The sequence below is a fragment of the Barbatula barbatula genome (genome assembly GCF_947034865.1).
Source record: "Barbatula barbatula genome assembly, chromosome: 22".
Taxonomy (NCBI): Eukaryota; Metazoa; Chordata; class Actinopteri; order Cypriniformes; family Nemacheilidae; genus Barbatula; species Barbatula barbatula.
The window spans coordinates 1,464,466-1,490,498 of record NC_136785.1 but is presented as its reverse complement, the minus strand read 5'-3'; the positions used below and the strand labels follow the sequence as shown (position 1 = coordinate 1,490,498).

The 26,033-nt window shown below is 39.1% G+C and overlaps 1 protein-coding gene across 2 annotated transcripts; it reads left to right on the top strand.

Moving 5' to 3' along the window:
* Nucleotides 1–1,696: 1,696 nt before the first annotated feature.
* kcnt1a (potassium sodium-activated channel subfamily T member 1a) lies at nucleotides 1,697–18,593 on the top strand. Of its 2 annotated transcripts, XM_079487482.1 has the most exons (31): nucleotides 1,697–1,804; nucleotides 2,042–2,194; nucleotides 4,772–4,851; nucleotides 4,939–5,041; nucleotides 5,176–5,217; nucleotides 5,322–5,370; nucleotides 6,311–6,370; nucleotides 6,628–6,702; nucleotides 6,786–6,869; nucleotides 6,966–7,060; nucleotides 7,943–8,126; nucleotides 8,326–8,490; nucleotides 8,566–8,702; nucleotides 8,805–8,868; nucleotides 9,020–9,128; nucleotides 10,449–10,557; nucleotides 10,858–11,007; nucleotides 11,082–11,317; nucleotides 11,858–12,068; nucleotides 12,306–12,411; nucleotides 12,497–12,669; nucleotides 12,754–12,825; nucleotides 12,919–13,053; nucleotides 13,544–13,655; nucleotides 13,732–13,833; nucleotides 14,013–14,096; nucleotides 15,939–16,061; nucleotides 16,173–16,464; nucleotides 16,625–16,687; nucleotides 16,808–16,892; nucleotides 17,191–18,593. In XM_079487482.1, the coding sequence occupies exons 1-31, from the start codon at nucleotides 1,737–1,739 to the stop codon at nucleotides 17,294–17,296; spliced, it is 3,627 nt and encodes a 1,208-aa protein (XP_079343608.1). In that variant the 5' UTR covers nucleotides 1,697–1,736; the 3' UTR covers nucleotides 17,297–18,593. The 2 variants fall into 2 exon arrangements, with proteins under 2 accessions (XP_079343608.1, XP_079343609.1); XM_079487483.1 differs by lacking the exons at nucleotides 1,697–1,804; nucleotides 2,042–2,194 and adding an exon at nucleotides 3,256–3,428.
* Nucleotides 18,594–26,033: the final 7,440 nt, after the last annotated feature.

Here is a 26,033-nt window from a genome sequence, read left to right as displayed (position 1 = left end):
TTCCAAATACCTTTGTGAAATTCATTTTTGAAATGAATTTTCACCCTTTAAAAAGATCCCATGTGTTCGAGGCCACGCACGGAAATCGAGGAGAAATGTTCTCGACTGAATAGCGCTGCATCCTGGAGAATCAACTGTTGTACACTCTCGCGTGATTTCTCTCATTGTGCATCGTGACACTCACCGTCCTTAGTACAATACACTGGTAGGTTACATATAATTCGGATGCATCGTATCATACAAAATCTAATAAAAAAACTCGCACATTTTTCCCGCAACTGCTTTTTCAAAATAGCCCTATTTTGCAGGAGAATATCAACCCTGGCAACACGCGCAGTATGTTTACTTTATCCTCAAGTATTTTAAAGTGGTTTCATGCATTCTGACTTATTTACAATGTTAAACGTGTTGTCTTCTCATGCTTGACATGGTCAACGTTTTCTGTGCTCGATACACTTTTCGATAACAACTTTTCTTAGTCCCTTATTGGACAATTCAACCGGAAAAAGCACCTCAGCACACCCACGCATCAACCATGGAGAGCGAGAGAAGGAAAGTCACTTTCACTTGTGTGCAGGAGGTAGAGATAGCCCTACGTTCGCCGTGTTTGTTTGTTCGCTGCATTATATAAACGGTGGATATAACGCTGGATGTGTAGATCGATTGAGTTTTCTTGTCAATGTGTCGCACGTGCTTTAGTTCAGCCTCCTCCTCCCCCCCCACACTCGTCACATGTTTTCGGAAATATTCGTACAGCTTTATCTGTCTTTTCTAAATGTGATCAAACTAAAAACTCGGATTATTTGAGAACTACACGATACTATGCAAGTACTCAAGATTAACATGAGATATGCAGAAACTGTCTGCGTTATGGCCGCTTTAAGCTTCTATATTCGCTTTTTTGCAGCTTCTTAAAGGTACAGTCAGTAATTTCTAGCGGCAAGGTTGAGAATTGCAACCAACCGCTCACTCCACCCCTCCCTTTCCAAACACCACGGGCTGACAAAATAGCTCATTCTAGGCTAATAATAACAGATCGCTTCATTGTGTGAGCCCTTAATACACCTCTAAACGCATAGCTATGTATATTATATTGCATTTCTATCCATAGATCATCCCAACAATTACAGCTGGACCTTTACAATATAAACATTGCTGCGTACAGGCAGCTCTCGTACTTACTGGAATGTTCAGTTGAAATAGTTCGGCAAAATGGCACATTCATTTAAATATGCAAATTGTATATAAAGGTAAATGTAAAACAATGTGTACTTTTGCTTTTTGCTAGTTATGAAGCAGTACAGGTAAACATAAGTCGCGTCTGCCTTCAAGACATCCTTGAAACTCTGTTGCTATGTTACTGTGAATACATGTAACCTTGGTTACTAAAGAGACTCTTGATGTTTTATTATTACAGATTATTCACGTATAAGAATCGGTTCAAGGCTCTCCAGCGTACGGCGCTGTGCACGCGCATTTATAAACGCCACGGCGTTAATGCAAGTTGATGTAGAAGTTGACAGACTTTGGAGAACAACTTTGATAGCGATTAATGATATTTTATTTTTGTTGTGATTTCTGAGTCATACGTTTGCGCCACAAGTTTAACCTAGAAAGTTACGGTGGATATTTTCGTGCTTTATTCTTTTTCTTTATAAATGCCTGAAGTTCTCGCGCGCGAGGAGGACGTCGTTGCCGTGACCTTCGCGTCCGCGAGACGATCTCCGGGCGAAAAGATGCGGGAGCGCGACGCGTGCTACACGAACCACACGTTTGAATACGATGACGGACGCACGCGCCTGAGGTAAAGTGCGCGCGCACGTCTCTTTAACAGTTAAATCAGCAGAAAAAGTAGACAAACGTTTATAATTAACTTGTAACGGTGGTTTTTGTGGGGGTCTGTAACGAAGCCTCTCTGAATTCTCCAATATTGCTTTACTTCCCTCCACACATGGAACCACAACCCAAGACTCACCGAAGACACAAACTTGCTTTTTAAATGTCTCTTTCATATCTATTTGTGTTCTTATTCACCCCCAAGATGTGGCTCGACTCGCGGGGGCAGAGGGGTGGTCTTGAATGTGCAAGACCTCGAGACCATCGCTGGATCTGCATCTGTGGTCCCCTCCCTTCAAACCCACTTCCGCTTCCAAGACCTGTTGCTAGGAGACCAGACATTTCTAAACGATGACAGGTATATATCGGGTGCTGTGAATGTTATGTAATTTTTATTTCATACCTTTGCAATTGACGAACCACATCCAAATGATCGGCAGCTCTAGAAAAACTTGACAAATGAAATGTGGCGGACATAAATTGATATGCACTTCACTATTATACACGTTGGCATTCTTTGTGATGAGAAAAATACCTCATCTGATGTGTTGAGAGGATTTAATGACGTTTGATGCTGCCACTCAGAACATAACCACCGGTCAATGCTCTAGCAGCCTCCCAGAACACCTTAGCGACTGCACAGCATCCCCCCGGCAACCAATAAGACAGCATTAGCATCTTGCAAGCATCCTTTACATTTGGCTTCAATTGCACATGTACAAATCTAGTCTATAGCATCAGCTTCAGGGAAAATACTTTGAGTTATATAATACTAGTAAAACATTCAATGTTAAGGGAAAAGGGAACTGTCTGCTTGTGAGTGTGTGGGCACATGGTCACATCTCTCCAGTTAGACAGAAATAGCCTCTGGAGCAGGTTATTATCTCAAATAGCTGGAGAACAGGAGTGAGAGGACGGACAATGCAAATATGTAAAGAAAAAAGCAGCTGTAAAAATTGCTAATTTTCCCTAAATGTTTTGTGTACCGTCTTGCTTTTGTCGAATCTCTTTTTGTAAACAAGCACATAACAATAACCCTGCGTGACACTTTCTGTGTGACTTTAAATGAGCCCGTACAAAGACCAACAGCATCATTGTATATTTCATAAGGCTTTAGGCATGTTTCTATGGCAACCATTATAGGTGGAAGGGGTTATGTTTATGCTTACTCATTCATTAAATAACAAACGTTTTGCAGCATCCTACAGCTGTTTTGTCTGTCAATGAGCAACAACACTCAACTCATAATTCTTCATATATGTACATAGTCGTGTTAGTTAAGATAATCAACAAATGGAGTGTGGTGAGATTCGAATGCACATGCACACAGAACAGGGAGTGATGCAGCGTAACTAGTAAACATCACGCTCGATGCCTGCAGTGGAGAGATTGTGTGGGCAGGTTATTTTGAACCTCGCCGCTGTAGATGATGTACTTCCATAACAATCCACTCAGCCCAGACCTCCACGTATCCTCGACTAGAAAGCCTCTGTTTTCTTCGGAATGGAGCAGAAGAATGCCGTGCCGTCCTGGGTTAACCCCGCTCTGGTCAATTGGAGGCTGGACTCTTTTGGTAGTGATGCTGGGCAAAGGTAGGATACGTCTGCAGTTTTGAACGTTTCACACGTTAGAGTAACTTGAAGTTCTATGTATTCTTTTGATTTTGCCATAAGCAGAACTGGTTTAATAGAGCTTGAAAATGTTAGATGAAGTGATGCACTTTAATGTTGTTATAGTTGTTTCGAGCTATAGTTATTAAAGCACTTGCAAAGTTCCTTAATAGTTTGTTTATAATTAAAGTAATTTCCACGTTATAGATATTGTCCTGTTTTCTGATACGCATTTTTATCCACGATTAATTTAAGAAATGTGTTTTAATCTTTGTATAATTATTAGAAATGCAGTTTTTAATAACCTCATATTATTTACAATATTTGAAGAGTTTGGTACCAGAATGAGAAAACTTTAAAATTGTACAAAACATATTTTTTTATCGTGCATTCCAATTAATCTCAATCAAACTGCAATTGTTTTGTTTTGATTTAAGCCATAATATCTAATAAAATACAGCTAACTTACACAATAAAAGCATGATAACATAATAAAAAATAGTTATCTCATTTTGTAACCAAAATCTTAATTTGTACATTATCTTGTTATGGGCAGAGTATCTATAGTTTTAGTTTTATTGCATTTTTCTTAATAAAGTTTTTTTTAGTTTAGCTTTAGTAAACTATAATAACCCATATGTCTTTTAAACAAGCTGCAAACGAAAATGGTGCAAAAATAAATAAAAGAATTACCCAGATGTACCATTTATCGAGAATCTTGATCTTGAAATGATATTTGTAAATGTCCCTTACTGTGAATTGCCCTTATTAAAGTATATACACCGTGTTTTTCCGTGCACATTGATAAGTGATGTGCCAGGGTTTTTCTCTGTTACTTTATGACGGCAAATAAAAGCATCACACTGGTGGTCTCCATGGGAACTGACAGAATCCGGGGCTGTCTGAGATTGTAATGTAGAGAATTGCTATTAATGCTGAACTATGTCAACAGAGTAAGAGACACTGATCGGAGAGGGTGAAAGTTACAGTGAAAAATAGAAATGAAAGCATTTTTATTGACATTGTGTAAAGCTGCTGTTCGGTTATCTATTTACAGTAAAGCTTTAATGATAAAATAAACATAGTCCTCGATCTCTCTGCTTGTCTTTTTGCCTGTATTGTGATGGTGTGCAGTTGCCAGTGCTGTCGTTTTTATGTTGTTAAATAAAACAACATTCGTGTCATTTTATGTGTTTCTAAAATATCCAAAGACTTCGGCCCACTGGACATATTTCAGATATTGATACATTATTTTTGTTTATCGACCGTGATGTAATGACTGCTAATGGTTGTGGTTGCTAGATGTGTGAGTTGTGTTTCTACAGGGTTCATGTGGAGTTTTATGTGGATGAGAACACATTTAAAGAGAGACTTAAACTCTTCTTCATTAAAAACCAAAGATCCAGTAAGTCACATGTATTGTGATCTTTAACCCTCTTTTTAACACTTTATGACATCCCGATGCACTGATGTGTGAACTTTTGTGATGTAGGTTTGAGGATCAGAATATTTAACTTCTGTCTGAAGCTTCTGACATGTGTCCTCTACATCATTCGAGTAATGACGGATAACCCGGGTCAACTCCGCAATACATGGTCAGAATTGTGTGTCTGTGCGAATGTGCTTTGGATTAATTTCTGCCGCTGTTATACAACTGACTTTATGTTACGAGTCAGTGAAATATTGTCATAGATTTGTAGACACATCAACTCCCCTCTCCTCTCTACAGCATCAACTGTAACAGCACCACACTGACCAATGACATCAACTGGTGAGACACACAACCAGCATCATCTACTGGTTATTTACACTAATGAAAGTATGAAGGTTTATCACACACATGCTCATCTCATTTTGTGCTTTGATCTCTCTCAGGGAGCTGATATTCTGGGTAGATAGAAAAGTACCAGTGTGGGCCATTCAGGTAAATCAAAACAAAAAAAAAACATGTTTACATTTACATTTTGCAGACGCTTTTCTCCAAAGCGACTAACATTGCATTATCCTATACATTTTACATAGGTATCTTCAATCCCCTGGGATCGAACCCACAACCTTGCATTGTTAACGTAATGCTCTTACCACTGAGCTACAGGAAAACATGTTCTTTAAAAGCTAGTAGTTTTTTATTTAAAAGACAATAACGTTCAAACTAAGTCATGTATTTTCAAACAGGGACGAAATAACGTGTGCACCATCAAACACATCTATAACCATAAGTTCATTAACGTGCTCCTGTTCAACCCAGTCTCAAGGCAGTTTGTGAGTGACATTGTCGCGAAATGTATAATCTATTCGTGTTTGTGGACATGAATTATCAGTGTCTTTTCCGTGTGAGTCAGAACAACTTTTGATACACATAGCACTTGCGTTTATAAGTTTATTTCTAACCTGATACCAGAGGAAGTCATACATATTTCACAGCTCCCCTTACTTACTCAAAGCCTGAAATCACAAAGGCAAATCTAGCTAAACAAACGCATTTTACAAGGTGGCTGAGCGACGATAAAGGTCCGTCCGAACCTCGCCCTTAAACCTAAGGCGAAGTGAAATAAGAATAAAACGTACGAATGAGATCGTATAGGGATTCACACGAATGACCCACTTTGTAAAATGAGTGTGTTGATATATATTTATACTTATAAAGGATATGTCAAACAGTATTAAAATTCATGAATTCCTGCTGAGTAAGACGAAAAAAACGTAGTGAGTGACATGAAAAAATGGGAAATTTGTGTCAGTGAACACAAATTAATCGATTCTATATTTCGTGACCATGTCACGGTTTGCCTGTGTTGTTCTGTTCATATTTAGGGTTCCTATGGGATTGTTTTTTCAGCCTTCATGATTTTCTGTTTGTTCAGGTGATTGTGGCATCCATCAGTTTCATGGAGGCCATGTTGCTTACGTACCTCAGCTATAAGGCAAGTGCCTTGAAAAGTGTTTCTTAAATCTTGACTAAGATTAAATGGAGTATAGAATATGTGACCGTGCATGTGAAATATAATATAATGTAATGAAAATTATGTGAAAATATAATCTGATATCTTTAATACAGACTGAGCAAGGCCATGTCAAACTTTGAATTCATGATTAAAATTAAACTTTGATTTGATTATTAGACTGAGACTTTAGCCTGGTTTTCAAAGACAGTGTATTATGTCTGAATGTGTTTGTTCAGGGTAATATATGGGAGCAGATTTTTCAGGTGTCCTTTCTGTTGGAGATGTTGAACACTGTTCCTTTCATCATAACGGTAAGGGCATCTTCAGAATGACATCAACATCACATGTCACCACAGTTGGTTATGATATCTGACCTTTGATTTTCACACGTCAGATTTTCTGGCCTCCTCTCAGAAATCTATTTATACCAGTATTCCTCAACTGCTGGCTGGCCAAGTGTGCTCTGGAGGGTATGATAGTGAGTAAATACCTTCCCAAATAAACCTAGACCTGTATTCATCATTCCAATGTATGGAAACATCAAGTGACGTGTGTGCGTGTGTATGTGTGATAGAATGATCTACACAGGGCAATCCAGAGGACACACTCCGCCATGTTTAACCAAGTCCTCATTCTCATCTGCACTCTCTTATGTCTCGTTTTTACTGGGTAAGACCATCTCTGTCATTCTTATGTGAGAGGCAGAGTTAGTATTGTTAAATATGACTATTAAAACATTTCTGTTAATTGAAATCAAATCAAACTTGGGATGAAGTATTATTTGAAAAACTATATGAAAATTTGAAATCTTGTTTTAGGACTGAATAAGTTTAAGTTGAGGTTGCTAACAAAAGTATATTAAACCCAAATAGTAATATAAATATAATACCACTGCAGTCCATCTGAAACCTTGTATCTAGATATTTTATCATTTAGATTTTTTGCCATATTTAATAATTATTAGTCACACTTCATGTTTGTCACTGGGTTTTGCAAGTATCTTAACCAATAAAAAGTTTAACAAAAGCTAATAAAACGGGCATGTCAACTTTGAAAACAAAGTATTTAATCATTTAAAAAGTACAGTGTTTTTATTCCATTTCCTGCAAACAACAAATTAGGACATGAAAGTTTCCTGAAGGACAGATATATTAACTATATAATTATAATATTACAACTATATAGCTAAAAACTGAAGTAAAATTAACATGAAAACGAATATTATTTAAAATATTAATAAAACCAAACACTAAAATAAATCTGGTGTAAGGGTTCTCATATTCCCAATATTTTGGTCAATATTTGTACATATATTGTATTTTTATATATGCCACTATTATGGCACATATTTTATTCAAAAAATACCCTTAAGTGAAGGATAAGGTAGACAGACAGACAGACAGACAGACAGACAGACAGACAGACAGACAGACAGACAGACAGACAGACAGACAGACAGACAGACAGACAGATAGATAGAGAATAGAACTTAAATAAAGATATTAAAAACTTACCCAAAACCTTAACCTATAATGTCTTTCTTTCTTGCAGCACATGTGGGATTCAGCATTTAGAGCGAGCCGGTAAGAAGAGTCTGTCTCTCTTTAACGCCTTGTATTTTTGCATCGTGACCTTCTCTACGGTGGGCTTTGGCGATGTGACGCCACAGATCTGGCCGTCTCAGCTGCTGGTGGTGGTGATGATCTGTGTAGCTCTGGTTGTGCTCCCTCTACAGGTGGGAGGAATCCATGACAATCACGCAATGACTACGGCTGCGTTCACAAGAGCATACTCCCATACTACTCTTAGTGTTTCTCACGCATACTCTATGATACACAATATTTGGATTTTGGATACTTATCTGCCTGAGATATCCTCCATCTTTCCTTTAAGATTTTATTAACCTTTTTATTGATTAAATCTTCTGTGTGTAGTTTGAGGAATTGATTTATCTGTGGATGGAACGGCAGAAGTCCGGAGGAAACTACAGCAGACATCGGGCTCAGACAGAGAGGCATGTGGTGTTGTGTGTGAGCACGCTGAAAATCGACCTGCTCATGGACTTTCTCAATGAATTCTACGCTCACCCGCACACACAAGTACGTCTGTCCGTGTCTCTTCTCTTTCAGGAAACATTGTTATCATGTAATGTTCGTTGTGTTTTACTATTGTAGGATTATTATGTGGTGATCTTGTGTCCGTGTGAAGTGGATGTTCAGGTGAGGAGGATCCTGCAGATTCCGCTCTGGTCTCAAAGGGTCATCTACCTGCAGGGCTCCGCCCTCAAAAACCAAGACCTGCTCAGAGCCAAGTGAGTGACGGCCTCGATGGCCAATCACGACATCTTTCAGGCGACGGAGTTTTCTCTGATTGGTCTGCTGAGTTGTTGATCCGTCTCTCTCTGACCCTGCAGGATGGACAATGCAGAAGCATGTTTTATTCTGAGCAGCAGAAATGAAGCTGATCGCATGGCTGCAGTGAGTCGAACAGTCATATGTGTCGATAAACATTCACACATTCAAATCTCACATTTTGTAATGCTCCACTCGTTTTTGAATACGATAAGATTATTATTTTATGAAAATGTCAATAAATGTCTATTGATTTAATTCATTGATGTATTGACAGGATCATCAGACCATTCTGAGAGCCTGGGCTGTGAAGGACTTCGCTCCGAACTGTCCTCTCTGCGTCCAGATCCTCAAACCTGAAAACAAGTTCCATGTTAAATTTGCAGGTAATGATTTGGATGATTTTAGTAAATGGTTTATACACGTTTAATTCATTCTGCATCCTTCGTCCTCTCATACTTTCTTCTTTGTCGCGTGTGTTAAGCATACTCTGTTTTAAGGAGTTGGATAGCTTTGTTGTAACTATCGGCCATCTTGGCTCTGATGTCCCTGTTGAAAAAACAGCATATGCTGGTTAGGTAGGTTTTGAAGCATGAAAGCTGGTTTGTGCTTGTTTTATACTGATTATGTGCATACTACTTCATGTTCTTTAATATTAGTTATTTAAATATATTTAAAGAGCCATTTCATGTCTATCCTTGAATAACTTAGCCAATCAAGGTTGATATAGGATATAGAAAGTAATTAGAAATAAGTAATAAAATACTCTTTGGAGAGAGTCAGTAATACAGTAATGTAATTGTACTATTGAATATGTAATTAGTAACTAGTAATTAATTAATTTTTCCGAGTAACTTGCCCAACACGGGTCATTTGCTGGTTTAAGTTGGGCATATGCTGGTTTAAGCTGATCCTAGGACCAGCTCATGACCATTTTAAACCAGCTCATGACCAGTTTAAGACCAGCTCATGACCCGTTTAAACCAGCACATGACCATCTTAAACCAGCAAATGACCATCTTATGACCAGCTCATGTCCAGTTTAAACCAGCACATGATCAGCTCATTACTGTCTTAAACCAGCACATGACCAGTTTAGGACCAGCTCATGACCATCTTAAACCAGCAAATGACCATCTTATGACCAGCTCATGACCATCTTAAACCAGTACATGACCAGCTCATTACCATCTTAAACCAGTACATGACCAGCTCATTACCATCTTAAACCAGCACATGACCAGCTCATGACCATTTTAAACCAGCACATGACCAGTTTAGGACCAGCTCATGACCATCTTAAACCAGTACATGACCAGCTCATTACCATCTTAAACCAGCACATGACCAGCTCATTACCATCTTAAACCAGCACATGACCAGCTCATTACCATCTTAAACCAGGACATGACTAGCTCATGACCATCTTAAACCAGGACATGACTAGCTCATGACCATCTTAAACCAGCACATGACCAGCTCATTACCATCTTAAACCAGCACATGACCAGCTCATGACCATTTTAAACCAGCTCATGACCAGTTTAGGACCAGCTCATGACCAGTTTATGACCAGCTCATGTCCAGTTTAAACCAGCACATGACCAGCTTAAACCAGCACATACCAGCTACCATGCTTCAAAACCTACCTAACCACCATATGCTGGTTTTCTCAACAGGGGTTATGTCTCTGTTTCTCTCTGTAGATCATGTTGTGTGTGAGGAAGAGTTTAAATACGCCATGTTGGCTCTGAACTGTCTGTGTCCAGCCACTTCTACATTGATCACTTTACTGGTTCACACATCTCGCGGCCAGTGAGTCAAAACTCCCACAATTCCTTTAGTTTATTTTCTTATGTTCCTATACAAGACGCTGTATAACGTCACTGTTATGTATGGCAGCCTACTGTGTTTTAACTCAACCCTGTTTTATCTACTATATATATATGTATAAATATCATAGTATTACAATGTTTTATTACTATGTTGTGGTACCATAGCAGTACGATGTTATATGAATATGGCATTCTTACAGTACCGCAATATATCTGCACCATGGTACCACATTGATTTAAATTAAACAAAACACAGATATCTTTATAAAACCTCTTGTAGAGAGGGGCAGCAGTCTCCAGAGCAGTGGCAGAGGATGTACGGCCGCTGTTCTGGTAATGAGGTGTATCACATCCGTCTGGGTGACAGTATGTTCTTCATGGAATACAACGGCAAGAGTTTCACCTACGCAGCCTTCCATGCTCACAAAAAGTAAGTTTACTCTTAAAACGCACAGCTCAAATTCTCAATAAACTTCTCATAATGTATATTTATCGTGTGTGTAGGTATGGTGTGTGTCTGATCGGTGTAAAGAGAGAAGATAACAAAAGCATACTGTTGAACCCTGGACCACGGCACATCATGGCTGCCAGCGACACCTGTTACTACATCAACATCACCAAGGAGGAAAACTCCGCCTTCATCTTCAGACAGGAAGCAGATCAGGGAAAGGGGAGGGGTCACCGTGACTTTTTAAACAGCCCGTCTGGTCTTCCTGTTCACAGCATTATTGCGAGCATGGGTGAGCGAGAAATAGAAAACAGCACGAGTTAAGAGCGATTCTTTGTGACCAACGTTTTTGTCATGATTCCGCTATCATTGGCATAGCCTTAGGTTTTGTGTGAGAAAGACATGGCTTTGTTTTGATTCTGACTTGCCATGTGCTGTCTCGTGTCTCGTCAGTGTTTCCCGCCCTTTTGTCTCGTTAACCTTCCCTGAGTGTTTCAGTACCCACACCTGCCCATTGTTATCTCCTTTGTTAGTTTTCCTATAAGATGCCCTCATGTCTATTGTCTTGTGCTCGTTCGTTGTACTTGTTACCCCGTTATAGATATTTTGGTATTTTGTCCTCGAAGCATTGTCCTGTAAGAGACTTAAGTTTAGTTGAGTTCTTGTTGAGTTTCAGTTTATCGTGTTTGTTATTGTCTACTGTTTTGTTACCCCCTCGTGGGTCTTTGTTTTCCGTTATCATTAAAGTCTGTTTGTTAACCCCTTCATCCCCGTTTTGCTGCCTGCACTTGGGTTCTCCTACACAGTTCATGACAGTTTTGTTTCTTTTCAGGAACGGTTGCCTTGGATTTTCAAAACACAAGTCCCACTAAGAGCGGCGTCAAACTGGCCCCACCCTTAGAGAACGAAGTAGGAAGTCGCCGCCCGAGCATAGCTCCGGTGCTGGAGATCGCCGACTCCGCCTCCTTACTGCCATGTGACCTCCTCAGTGACCAATCAGAGGATGAGGCCGGACACCTGGATGAGGACGTAACGGCCAACGAGTGAGTCAAATCTTTCAAGAACATTGCTCTCTTTCAAATTTAGCCTAATCCCCCCCAAAAAGAACAGTCCTGTTTTTTTTATTTAATATTGAATTTGAATCTCGAGTCCGCATCTGAAGAATAATCTAAAAAGAAATTCACAATATTATAAATATCACTACCTTAATTCTTTCAAGAAAAAGGTGTGCAAGACCTTTTTGCATTTTGAAGATCTCAAGTAGATTTGATTTCTCACAGATTTGTGAAAGGATATCCCCCAAACTCTCCTTATATCGGGAGTTCACCAACCCTCTGTCACCTGCTCCGGCAGAAAGCTCCATTCTGCTGCCTGCGGCTTGACCAGGTGACACATCATCCGTCCAGAACTACAATTCCCAGCCTTTAATATGACCCTTTGTCCAATATTTGTGTATTTCTTGTTGTCATAGGGCTGTGAGCATGTCAGCTTTGAGGACGCAAAAGCATACGGCTTCAAAAACAAACTCATCATTGTTTCAGCCGAAACTGCAGGAAACGGCCTGTACAACTTCATAGTGCCTTTAAGAGCCTATTACAGACCCCGCCGAGAACTCAACCCCATAGTGCTGCTGTTAGACAACCTGTAAGATCACAACACACACATTATAGAACTTAACCACGCCCTTGCATTGACTCCATGAACATTTCAACTTCCTACATCCTGCAGACCCGATGATCACTTCCTGGAGGCCATATCCTGCTTCCCTATGGTGTACTATATGGGTGGCACCATTGACAAGTAAGACCAGACAAAAGTGTTCTGTCCTTCACAGTCCATTCAGACACATGCTCTGTCTGCGAGCGATCTGATTGGAGGGTTTGTGTGTGTCAGTTTGGACAGTCTGTTACAGTGTGGCGTTCTGTACGCTGATAATCTGGTGGTGGTGGATAAGGAGAGCACGATGAGCGCAGAAGAAGACTACATGGCTGATGCCAAAACCATCGTCAATGTGCAGACCATGTTCAGGTGAGACTGAAGCCTCAGACCGGAGATTAGCGTTAGAAACATGACAATTCTGAAATCTGAGATTTCATTGGTCAAATCATTAGAGGCAAAATCATTGTTATTGTATGAATTTCACAAAAAGCAGTGAGAATGAGAATTATGTTGTAGAGACACACAAAAGTACTTCTAACAATATATCACCAGTTCTGACATGAAATGAAAAATGAAAGTTTTACATTGAATGTTTGTTTTAATTAATTTTGCATTTCCTTTTAAGAATAACGGTAACACTTTACATTAAGGTACCCTTTATGAGGCATTTATAAATGTGCTAATAAATAATTAATAAGTAATTTACAAATGCATTATAAAGCAGTTATGAATAAAAAGGGGAATTTGCTTTATAAAGGGTACCTTAATGTAAAGTGTTGCCAGAATAACATAGCGAACAGATTGAAAGCCACTGTTTTATTTATAATAATGCATTATTTGAACTATTATATATTTTTAGGTTGTTTCCGAGTCTGAGTATAATCACAGAACTGACTCACCCTTCAAACATGAGATTCATGCAGTTCAGAGCCAAGGATTGTTACTCCCTCGCTCTGTCTAAACTGGAGAAGGTGAGGAGTTGAGTCTGTAATCCGTGTCCTCATTGAGATGGAGTGTATAATGTGTTTCTGTGTGTTTGATCGACAGAAGGAACGTGACAAAGGTTCAAATCTCGCCTTCATGTTCCGTCTTCCATTCGCCGCCGGTCGAGTGTTCAGTATCAGTATGCTGGACACACTTCTGTATCAGGTACAATATGTGTGTTTGTGTGTCCTGACAAAGATAGACGTTTAGAAGACTTCTGATCTCAGCCATGGCGCCCTCTAGTGTGCGTAAACTAATCTCTTCTGTTATTAATGAAGATGTTCGATTGATTAATGCATACAGTTAATTTGAGAAATTTATTTTTGGGTTGTTTTGTGTGTAAGTGTTTTGTGAAGGACTACATGATCCCAATAGCCAGACTTCTGCTCGGACTGGACACCACACCTGGATCAGGATACCTGTGTGCTGTGAGTACAACACACTGCGTGTGTGTGCTTGTCTGAGTGTTTATACATTACTTCTCTGTGCAGATGTGTACATATATGTGTTTGTTTATACCAGTATATCTTTGTGTAGATGTATGTGTGTGTGTGTGCTTGTGTTTGTTTATACCAGTATATCTTTGTGAAGATGTGTGCATGTGTGTGTGTGTATTTATATCTGTGTATATGTGTGGGTGTTAGTGTGTGGGTGTGCTTGTGTATGTGTGTAAATGTGTGCGTGTGTGTGTTTGTGTATGTGCCCGTGTGTGTGTTTATAGCAGTACATCTTTGTGTATGATGTGTGTATACGTGTATATGTGTGTAAATGTTTGTTTGTGTGTAAATGTGTGTATATATGTGTGTGTGTGTTTGTGTGTGAGTGCGTGTGTGTGTGTGTGTGCGTGTGTGTGTGTGTGTGTGTGCACGCGTGCGAGTGAGTGTATGTGGGTGTGTTTATACCAGTACATCTTTGTGCAGATGTGTGTGTGTGTGTGTGTGTGCTTGTGTGTGTGTTTATACAAGTATATCTTTGTGCAGATGTGTGTGTGTGTGTGTGTGTGTGTGTGCTTGTGTGTGTGTTTATACAAGTATATCTTTGTGCAGATGTGTGTGTGTGTGTGTGTGTGTGTGTGCTTGTGTGTGTGTTTATACAAGTATATCTTTGTGCAGATGTGTGTGTGTGCTTGTGTGTGTGTTTATACAAGTATATCTTTGTGCAGATGTGTGTGTGTGTGTGTGTGTGTGTGTGCTTGTGTGTGTGTTTATACCAGTACATCTTTGTGCAGATGTGTGTGTGTGTGTGTGTGTGCTTGTGTGTGTGTGTGTTTATACCAGTACATCTATCTGCACATGCGTGTGTGTGTGTGCTTGTGTGTGTGTGTGTGTTTATACCAGTACATCTATCTGTACATGCGTGTGTGTGTGTTTATACCAGTACATCTATCTGTACATGCGTGTGTGTGCTTGTGTGTGTGTCTATACCAGTACATCTATCTGTATATGCGTGTGTGCTTGTGTGTGTGTCTATACCAGTACATCTTTGTGCAGATATGTGCGCGTGTCTTCGCGTGTGTGTATGTATATGTGTGTGTGTGCTTGTGTGTGTGTTTATACCAGTACATCTATCTGTACATGCGTGTGTGTGTGTGTGTGTGCTTGTGTGTGTGTGTGTTTATACCAGTACATCTATCTGCACATGCGTGTGTGTGTGTGCTTGTGTGTGTGTGTGTGTTTATACCAGTACATCTATCTGTACATGCGTGTGTGTGTGTGTGTGCTTGTGTGTGTGTTTATACCAGTACATCTATCTGTACATGCGTGTGTGTGCTTGTGTGTGTGTCTATACCAGTACATCTATCTGTATATGCGTGTGTGTGCTTGTGTGTGTGTCTATACCAGTACATCTTTGTGCAGATATGTGCGCGTGTCTTCGCGTGTGTGTATGTATATGTGTGTGTGTGCTTGTGTGTGTGTTTATACCAGTACATCTATCTGTACATGCGTGTGTGTGTCTATACCAGTACATCTTTGTGCAGATATGTGCGCGTGTCTTCACGTGTGTGTATGTATATGTGTGTGTGCTTGTGTGTGTGTTTATACCAGTACATCTATCTGTACATGCGTGTGTGTGTGTGTGCTTGTGTGTGTGTCTATACCAGTACATCTTTGTGCAGATATGTGCGCGTGTCTTCGCGTGTGTATATGTATATGTGTGTGTGCTTACTGTGTGTGTTTATACCAGTACATCTTTCACCAGATGTGTGTGCGATCAGTGTATAGGCCAATCTTTGAATATGCGTGTTTGTTAATATATTCCTGCGTGTATAGATGCGTGTTTGTGAAGCCGACCTCTGGATCCGTACATACGGAAGATTATTCCAGAAGTTCTGTTCATCTAGCTCAGAGATTCCCATCGGAATCTACCGCACAGAGGCCCACTCTCCACCCGAGGTACACTAAACGCAGTTTATTCTTTGCCAATCTAAGAGTCTTTCCTGTTGTTGCCATGGTAACACCATTAACATGTTCCTCTGTGTGATGTGTTCCTACGGTTACCTCCAGTTTCAGGGCTCGGTCAGCACCGAAGGTTTAAACGACACCAGAGAGAAGGGGGAGGAGTCAAAGGTCCTCACCCGGTGTTCGTCTAGCAGTGACCAATCAGAGCACCCGCTCCTGAGAAAGAAGAGCATGCACTGGACTAGGCGTCTCAGTAGGCGGAGCGTGAAGAGGAGCGACTCCTCCCTCAGCTCCATCCAGCAGCGCATGGGCGTGTATCGCCGCTCAGAGAGGGAGGAGCTTACCGAACTCGTCAGGAATCGCATGCAACACCTGGGGCTGCACACAGCCGCATACAGTAAACTCTGACCACATGGCACATTACCTATATGTTTAGAATCAGTTTTGTTGTGTTGATGTTTTATTTGATCAAATTTGACAGTGATTTTAAGTGATTGAATGCCTCATTTGAAAGGTGCTTCTTCCGAATGTAAATTTATCTCTCATTCATGCTTCAGAAGATGTCACAAATCTAACAGCCAGTGATGTTATGAACAGAGTAAACTTAGGCTATTTGGAAGGTAAGTACTACGGTATACTTTCATGTACCTTAAAGGGGGACTTTTTGTTTCCGGTCATTTGTTACAGTACCTTGAAGGTATTCTTTGAGTGACAGGTGTATCCACCAATCTGTGTTGCAGATGAGCTGAATGACCAGCAGAACTCCATTTCATATGTGCTCATAAACCCCGCCCCTGACACGCTGCTACAGCTCAACGATGTTGTGTATGTAGAATACACTGAACACACACACACAATGACAAAAGTAATTTTGTCATTTACCCCAGTCTGATCAAAAATGACACTGTAAACATCAAAAACTTGGCATCGCGTCGGGTGGTTCTTGGTCAATCCTTAAATGCACGGCTAGCCGTCTGGATCATCCCTTGCGTAACGCACACATGTACACAAAATGTTTCTCATACAAACACATGAACATAACCGTCTCAAAAATCACACTAACAGAGTTTTAAAATATTTGTAAAACCTCAAACAAAATCGGATTACTCAATGTGTTCTGCAGGTTTCTGATTCGTCCGGATCCGCTGGCTCACGTTCCTGATGCTCCGCCCACACAATCCCGCCTCTCCAGGTTTACGTCAGACACGCCAGAACTCAACAAAGTTTAACTATGTGACAAAATGTCGATTACATCAAACACAGCCGCTCTGGATCAGGTTGTAGAATCAACATTGATGTCTTCAAAATGTTGAACTTTTCACCAGCTCTTACAGTCATTTAATCTCTTGATGTTTCAGATTTATCTGTAATATTTTGATCTGAACACAGCACTTAATACTAGAAAATTGAGGGGAATCTGCTTTTAATTGTGAGGTTACTGTGTTTGAGGAATGTTGTGCAATGGTGTAAAAGTTGACATGTTCCATCAGTAGGCATCAGGGATTATTTAAACCTGTGCAGTGTTGCTTTCTAACACACATATGAGATGGAAGGATATGTGTCGTGTTGTAGATCAGACAACAGGGGGCGCCATTTAAGGTCATTGTGTTCTCTCTGTGCAGGAGGCTTCTTTCCAAACACATAAATACAATTATCGGTTATCGGGTTGCAAAAATATTTAAAATGTGCATTTACAAGTTTAGTTTGTTTGCCATGTGTTTTCTTTCTCGTTTATATAGTTGTGTCTGCTTACAAACAGAAATATTTGGACTTTGAAAGTGTCTGAATGTAACAAAACATAAACGCAAGCAGCATTTATTTCAACAGAGCACATGCACACGTTTAAAGCATAGCATTTTGCAAAGATGTAATACAAATAAGTGACAGAAATAAATATATTTAGATAAAAGTAATAGAACATGTTCAGTGGCCGGAAAACATATTGCTAATTGACATTTTGTTACTTAAAATTTACATTTTTCAAGAAAAAGCTGCATCTTATCTGAAGCATATGAGTTCACAGTCTCTATAAAAAGCTCTTGTAAATAACATCTTAAGTTAGGATAACTTCACATCTGTCCTGAATCTCAAAACATTTATTTACATTCATTCGGCCGTTTCAAATACTAGGCCCAAAGATAAGTTAAGCAATGCAGGAATTTCACATTATGTTATGAAGTCCAACTTTCTGACTTTATCCATTTTATCTTCATTATTTAGAGTTCTTTTACATTTATTCAAAGAGAATCAAAACAATGAAGGAGTTCTTCAGACGTGATGCAAAGTCAGTCGTGAGAAATACTTCAGCATCATTTGTTTGCAGATGACACTTTGCTTTGATGTGTTAAACAGCGCAGTGACATTCACACGTAATCATAAATGACATTCTAGCTGCATAATAGTCACAATAAAAAGTGGAACGTGTTGTTAATCTAATTACCGTGTAATTTAATAGAAAGTAATTTGTCAGGTATTTTTGTGGATCGTGTGCCTTTTAAAATTAAAGTGTTTACAGCATACAGTGTTTAGGTGTGTGTGCGTGTGAATTATTTCTTTTTTATGGGTATTAGAGATGTAAAGGTGTTTCCGCTTGGAAATAAAAGATGAGATTGAGAAAGTGGGAAAATCAATTTACCTGCCAGCAGTGTGGATTACAAACACACACACACACACACACACACGCGCGCACACAAACACACTGTGAGGCAGTTTCGGTCGACAGGTCTGAGCAAGAGGTCGAGACAGGGAGGCGTGTGAACAGCATGAAGATGTGTGTGTGCAGAAATGTTTGCGTGTATAAGTGGTAAATAATTATCTCTCAAAACATTAACTGTCTCTCGGTTTTTCTCAGTTAAAGTCCTCTAAAGTTTTTAACCTTTCAATAAACATATAGCTGTGTGCGTGTGCATGTGGGGGGATATATAAAACTTTTCTTCAGCTTGCCTTAAATTTTGTTTTCAAAAATTGTGAAATTGTGTTACACAACAAGTGGTGTTATAACGGTGACACAAGTTATAAAACATTTGCTCAAGGCAATGAGCAGTTTTTTTATTCCTGGACATGCGATGAATGATTTAACATATACTTAACATATTTTTTAAAAGATTTTAAAGTAGTCAAACCATGAATAAAATACAAACAAAAAACTTGTTTTCTAGACACAATCTTCCTTTGTAAAATCCTGCCAGCAAACAGAGCGGAAAAGATCCCCTCAAGCTACATCCAGTCCTAGAAACCCTTAACTTCACAATTAAACAATAAAAGGTGATGAATGTTAAACAAAACAACAGAATCATATTAATCCTAAATGACTCAACGGGATCGGCAATCGTGGGCAGTTTGTGGCACGTAACTCTGTTTTGTATTATTCTTGCTGCAGATCCACGGTGAGAACCTTCAGTGATCCTAATCTCTTCATCCTGTAGAGCTGTTTTCTGATTGGACGATATTAGCTGTAGCGTGTCATTATCTAGAGTGTGACGGCCTCAGGCCCGAACCTGTACGCATCACACAGAGCACCTCAGGCTACACAGTTTAACATCATCATTCACGCCTACAAACACACACCCACAACATTTGTCAGTGTGTAGTTTCAAACGACCTTTAAACGCACGCTGCGCGAGAAACATAAACTTTGTGTGTTTGCTCTTTCAGAGTTTTCTGAGTTGTGTTTTTTGTCGTAGTCCATAAAGAGTCTGGATGTTTAAATGAATGTAGATTGTAGAGGTTAAATTCTCTGGATTTGGAAAAGTTTGATGATAAATGTTTGAGTTCAATTCAATTCAATTTTATTTATATAGCGCTTTTCACAATTCGCATTGTTCCAAAGCAGCTTTGAAAAACGAAAAACACAAAAAAAGGGTAAAACACAGTACTTGAATAGTTTAACTTGTTATAAAAGACCTAGTAAATAATATCTAATGTCAGCATCTCCCGGTGGTTTATTTTGCATGAAGTGAATGCTTGGCTGAAAAGATGCGTCTTTAATCTAGATTTAAATTGGGCGAGTGTGTCTGATCCTGGAATAGTATCAGGAAGGTTATTCCAGAGTTTAGGTGATACTTATGAGAAAGCTCGACCCCCCCTTTGGTGGATTTAGTTCTAGGTGTTATCAAAAGTCGTGAGTTTTGAGATCTTAGAGAGCGTGATGGCTTGTAGTGTGATGGCTTGTAGAAGCTCTGCTAGGTATGTAGGGGCTAAACCCTTTAAGGCTTTATAAGTGATTATAAAGGTGATATAGAGTTCATATTAAGATCTTTAATAATTATGACTTCTGTTTGCAGACTTGACAAATCCAAGCTCAATTTGAGTAATTTTTATCCCTTCTAAACAACAAACTAGCCACTTGTGAAATTTCTGGATATTCTTTCTCAGAAGAAATAGCAGGAGAGACTTTTGCAAAAGTTTCCATTTGCTCTCCAATCTCCTTTTGTTTTAGGAAAAAAAAACAACGGGACGATGATGATAGCATTGTTGTAGCAGCAGTAGCGATAGAACTCGAGTGAGCAGACGTCACATCTGTCACAGTGTCTCACGGGACATTGGACCATGAGAACCAACTTCACCCTAAAGTACTCACACACGCGCTCCTCCTTCAAACTACAATGCAAAAGGTCAGTGTCACTGCCTCACACACACACACAAAGCATTTCTGGATTGTGATTGGTCAGTTGGCATGAGATGGATCAAATATGTTTGCATATCGGTGCAGGCATATAATAACAATATTCAGCTCATGATTCAATACAAAACTGATACTGGGTTCATGAGCTCAATATTGAACAAGAAATTTAAAAACTATTTTACAACAATTCAACATCAACACTTCAATGCCATAGAAGAACCTTTTGGCTCCATAAAGAACCTTTACCATCTGAAGAACCTTTCTGTTTCACAAAATTTGGCGAAAAAAGCTTTTAAGAAGAGAGATGGATCTTCAAAGAACCTTTGGCTCAATGTTTCTTGGTGTGACCAAAAATGGTTCTACTATCTATAGCATCGCTGTGAAGGACCTTTCTAGCACCTTTATTGTTAAAACTATAGGTCACAGATTTTAACATAAATATTAACATAAAAAGGAATTTAGAAACCAAGTCCGAAGAGAAAACTTCTTTAAGCTGAAAAATAAAAATGTATATATTGATGCAGGTCATGTGTTGGCAGCTCAACCAATAGGATTGCTCATATGTCATTTTGTAAAAAAACAGCTCTATGACACTATTTCTGTTTTTTATTGCAATATTTTGTGCCACAATAGACTTTTCTCGCTGCTCTGTTAGTTTTCATATCATAAATGTGTTTTGTACTGTGCGCGAAACTTTTAATACATACGATTTCGATAAATCATTTGCACAGTGTAAAACTTTGCTGTAGATTTGCAGCAGGTTTGCCAGTAACTTACTGTAGATTTGGTTTTAAACATAAACTTACCCAGTTCTTGTATTTTCTTTCATTAAACAAGACTAAATATCGTTGGTTACCTTTCTTAATATGTAAATGTATTCATGAAGTTTTCAATATTTTTGCTAGAAAACAAAACAAAAAAGCTCAGAGATAATTTCATTTTTTGCAGTGTAATGCCAGTCATGAGACCAGTCCCCTCTTGCTCATTTGGAATATCAATAGTTAAAGTATTTTAATTCTGATTAAACTCAAATTATAAACAGTGCTAATGGAAAATATTGAGTACAGTAATCAAATCTACAGTAAGTTACTGGCAAAACTGCTGCAGAATTACAGTAAAGTTTTACAGTGTATTGAACCGCTTTATTGCTCCTTGTATTCTCTGTAAGTCGCTTTGGATAAAATCTGCTAAATTACTAAATGTAAATGATTTCAAAATCATTTATTTGCTTCTACTTATTCTTCACATTATAATGCAAAAAAGACTATCTCATACGCAATACAAGTGTTAACAGTTCACTTTGAGCACAGCATCAGTTCGGTCACATGCGTGTTTTCATTGGTTTAGCTGCAAATCCTTGTGAAGCGGTTCGCCTGGGGTCGAGTTTCTCCTCCTTTCACCTCAAGATTCCAGTCAGGCTCTGACAGGGTGTGTGTGTGTTTGGGGGATGTAGTGTCATGTTTAGGAGACGGTCAGCTGGCTGAACCGCCTTGGCGTGCATGTGCTGCCTTTAACCATTAAACACATTAGCGTTTAGCAGGGTTTGCATTTCACTTCAACAGCTGTCTGCTCCAAGTGATTCTAATGCATGTACGCTTTCACACACACACACACACACGGCACACGCACACACACACACGTAAACAACAAAGACACAGTTTGACCAGACTGGCAGCAACACACAAATCTATTCACACACACATACAGTGCAAATAAGATCTCTTTAACATCCCAAGTGTTTCTCTTGGTATCATCCAGGAGGGAAATGTGGTTGCTCAAATGTTGCGTTTTCATAGAGATTCGATGGAGTTCTCCGCTGTGTTTCATTTATCTCAGATGTTTCTCCTAAAAGTGGTTGGAAAAAAATAAGAGATGTCTCTGTAAGACTAATGGAGAGATTTTTAAGCTTCTGGCTCTTTTTCTCTGGAGAAATATTTGAGATGCAGAGACTTGAGCATAGGTTTCCATTTTCTCTTTATTTAATCTCACTGATGTCTAGGAGATATAATTGAGATATTAAAGAGGCCTCGTCTGTTTTCAGCGTACATACACACACTCCTGACTAATGCACAGCATGCACGTACTTAAAGAACGATACACACAGCCCCGCTGTATTTGGATGAGCGAGAGAGAGTGTACTCATATTTTCCTGTCATTGATGGGCTCCGAGTGAAACGTTATACGCTCAACACACTCCTGGCTCCTCTCTTCCGCCGTCGAGAAAGAGAGAGTAAAGATAGATGCTGGAGGAGCGAGCGAGAGGTCAAGGAGAGAGAGAGTGGAAGACATGATGGTATGTTATGAGAGGAATGCTGTGAGGTATTTTAGATGATGCTGAGTGAAGAAGATTGTCTCAGGGACGCAGTCAATAGTGTAGAGGGGACCACCTTGTTAAAGGGATAGTTCACCCAAAAATAGTCAGTTCAAACCTGTATGAGTTTATTTCTTCGGCAGAACAAAAAAGGCGTTCACATTCTTCAAAATATCTTCTTATGTGTTCTGCAGAGGAAAGAAAGTGATGCAGGTTTGAAATGACAGCAGGGTGAGTAAATGATGAAGGAATTTTCATTTTTGTGCTAACTGTTCCTTTAAATGAGCATACGGAGGTTTATATGTACAGTCGCACGATGCTTTTACATCTAATGTAATTTACAATGTAGACATACTGATAAATTGTATACCTTGAATTCATTTAAAGCTGTGGCCCAGTGGTTAGAGCATGGCACTAGCAATGCCAAGGTCATGGGTTCCATGATCCCAGTGGATTGGACATACTCAGATACAATGTATAGTACAATGCAATGTAAGTTGCTTTGGATAAAAGCATCTGGCAAACGCATTAAAAGTGAATGTAAGTCACTTTGGATAAAAGCATCTGCCAAAAATGTAATTGTAATATAAGAGACACGGAGGGTACATGAATTCTCTGCGAGTGTTTAAGAAGTCTGTTTTGGACAGCGAGTGAAGGCTGAGCCCAGGGGTGAGGTCTGGACAGTTGTCGGAGACTAGGAGAAAATAATACAGCGAACAGCTGAGAAACACACACACACACAGCTTTGACAAACACACTGCCAAATGACAAACATACCAAATGTTTCAAGGTTTGAACCTCAATGTCAGATAAGTGAGATGAACGAAATAAGAGACAAGAAGAAACCTTGTTGTTAAATTCCAGAAATAGGTGCACTGTTAAGATCTTGCTGAGATCTTTATATACACACAAACAAACACACAAATAAACACACAACAACCTCGTGTTGTTGATAAGATAAGAGTCTAGGATGGTTTCAGAAGTGTGTGTCCAAGAAAAGACAGACTGCATGAAGTAACAAAAGATATGCACTTTGTAGCATCATGCGCGAAATATACATACACTGTAAAAAAATGTAAGTTTACTGTTATTTTTTACTGATTCATTTGATTGCCAAAAGCTGTAATATAACGGCTTTTTATCTGTTATTTACAGATTTTCGTTTTGAAATACAGTCGAAAACTATTAAATTACAAAAAGATGGCAAAATTACAAGAAAAACATGAAAACATTTTACTGTATATTTCTGATACCCAAGCTGCCAGAAACGTTCTGGGTTTTCAGGATTTCTGCAGTCTATTTATGAAATACGGTCTAAAACCATCAAATTTGTAAGAAAAATGTGGGGAAAACTGGCACCTCCGCTGAAAGAAAATATCAATGTTTTACTGGATTTTAACATAACAGAAATATGACAGTATTCTTATTTGACCTCTTGTTTTACCCTTATTTCCACAATATGTTTTATATTACTCTTAAATACTTTTCTTTGTTTTTTGAAATGTGCAATTGTATGTAAATAAGTATTTAACGTTTCTATCCTTCGGCAATAAAACATCTCAACATTCTTAAGATCTCATTTTGAATGGTACTTGTACCACGGGAGGAAGTGGAATGCCAAATGACGAAAGACTCTTAAGAATCTTAAACTTGAGAAAAAATGTGTTACTCAACATTTTCTGAAGTTGAGAAACATTTTCTAATAATGTCATTATTCAGCATTTTCTCCTGAATAAAAACAGCTGCAAACATGTTCAGGATCTAAGCAGCTGGTTTTACAATCTGCTCATTTCTGGAAGTAAATGTCCTGTTCTGTCTTTCATGTGTGAATTGGGCTTTATTTCCTGCCATGAAGTCTGAAGTGTCTCTTTTCTCACCAGGGCAGAACCATCTCTCTCTTCCTCTCTCTCGACTGGTCTTATCCCTCAATATGCATGCTTGCTTATCTAACATGCATAAACATGCACACACATAAAAACCTCTCGGTGAGGAGTACAGGTATGCTCGGGTCAGATTTAAGATTTCTCCAATGGGGGTTGCTTCTATCAACAGCTTTAGAAATGCAAATAAAGCTTTATTATTTAAACGGCGTGAGGGGGAGGGAACGTACGGATGCATGAGGGAAGCATGCAACGACTCGTTCGGTGTGTATGTGTGAGATTTGTCAGGTGATTACAGTATTCTGCTGTCCCATTCAAGACCTTTAAGGTGACAGACAGTTCTTTAACGCATTCACACACTCAGCACAGTGGTCTTTGATCATGCACGAGGCGATTTACAAGTTCACTTTGCTAGAAAACTCAACATTTGCTCAAGATATACTTTTGTGTTGCTCTGTTGCATTTTTAGGACAGATTGAACCGCATGGATGAACATCAAAACATGTTAAGCATCCAACAAACATGTCCGTTCGACTAACCTGGCATTCTGTAATGATCTAGATAACTGAGAACAGTTTACATCTAAAGTGCAAAACATAAGCAGTTATGCATGCAGCATGTATTTAATGCAGGATTTTTACACTTAACTGATTTGAATATTCTTACACGAGTTCAATTTAATTGAAAACTCTCATGTGTCTATATTTTTTCCTGAGAGAAAGAGCCAGCCATCTCACAAATGTCACCATTAGAGTTTCAACAATGTCAAGTCTACAATGAAAAGTCAATATTATTGAAGATCTCAATATGAACTCATGAAACATTTCTTTTTAAATGTACTCAAATCCAGATTATTTGACTTCTACAGTCTGCATTCGTTCATTTAACATTTGTGTGTGTTTGTGTGTGTTCAGATGGAGAGGAAGGAAGTTTTAGGAAAACAGGAACAGGAAGAACCTACAAGCCTTTATACAAGTGACCTTTTAACCCTTGCACTTTTTTGCAAACACTTGCAGATTCACATGCGAGCATCAAAATGAAACGTTTGCTTCTGCGGCACGACCAGCTCTTGAGCAGGTTATCTAACAGTCGTCGGTTAAAGTATTGGCATGGCTTTTCGCTTTCAACATCATTCATCGTTTTCTTATGCC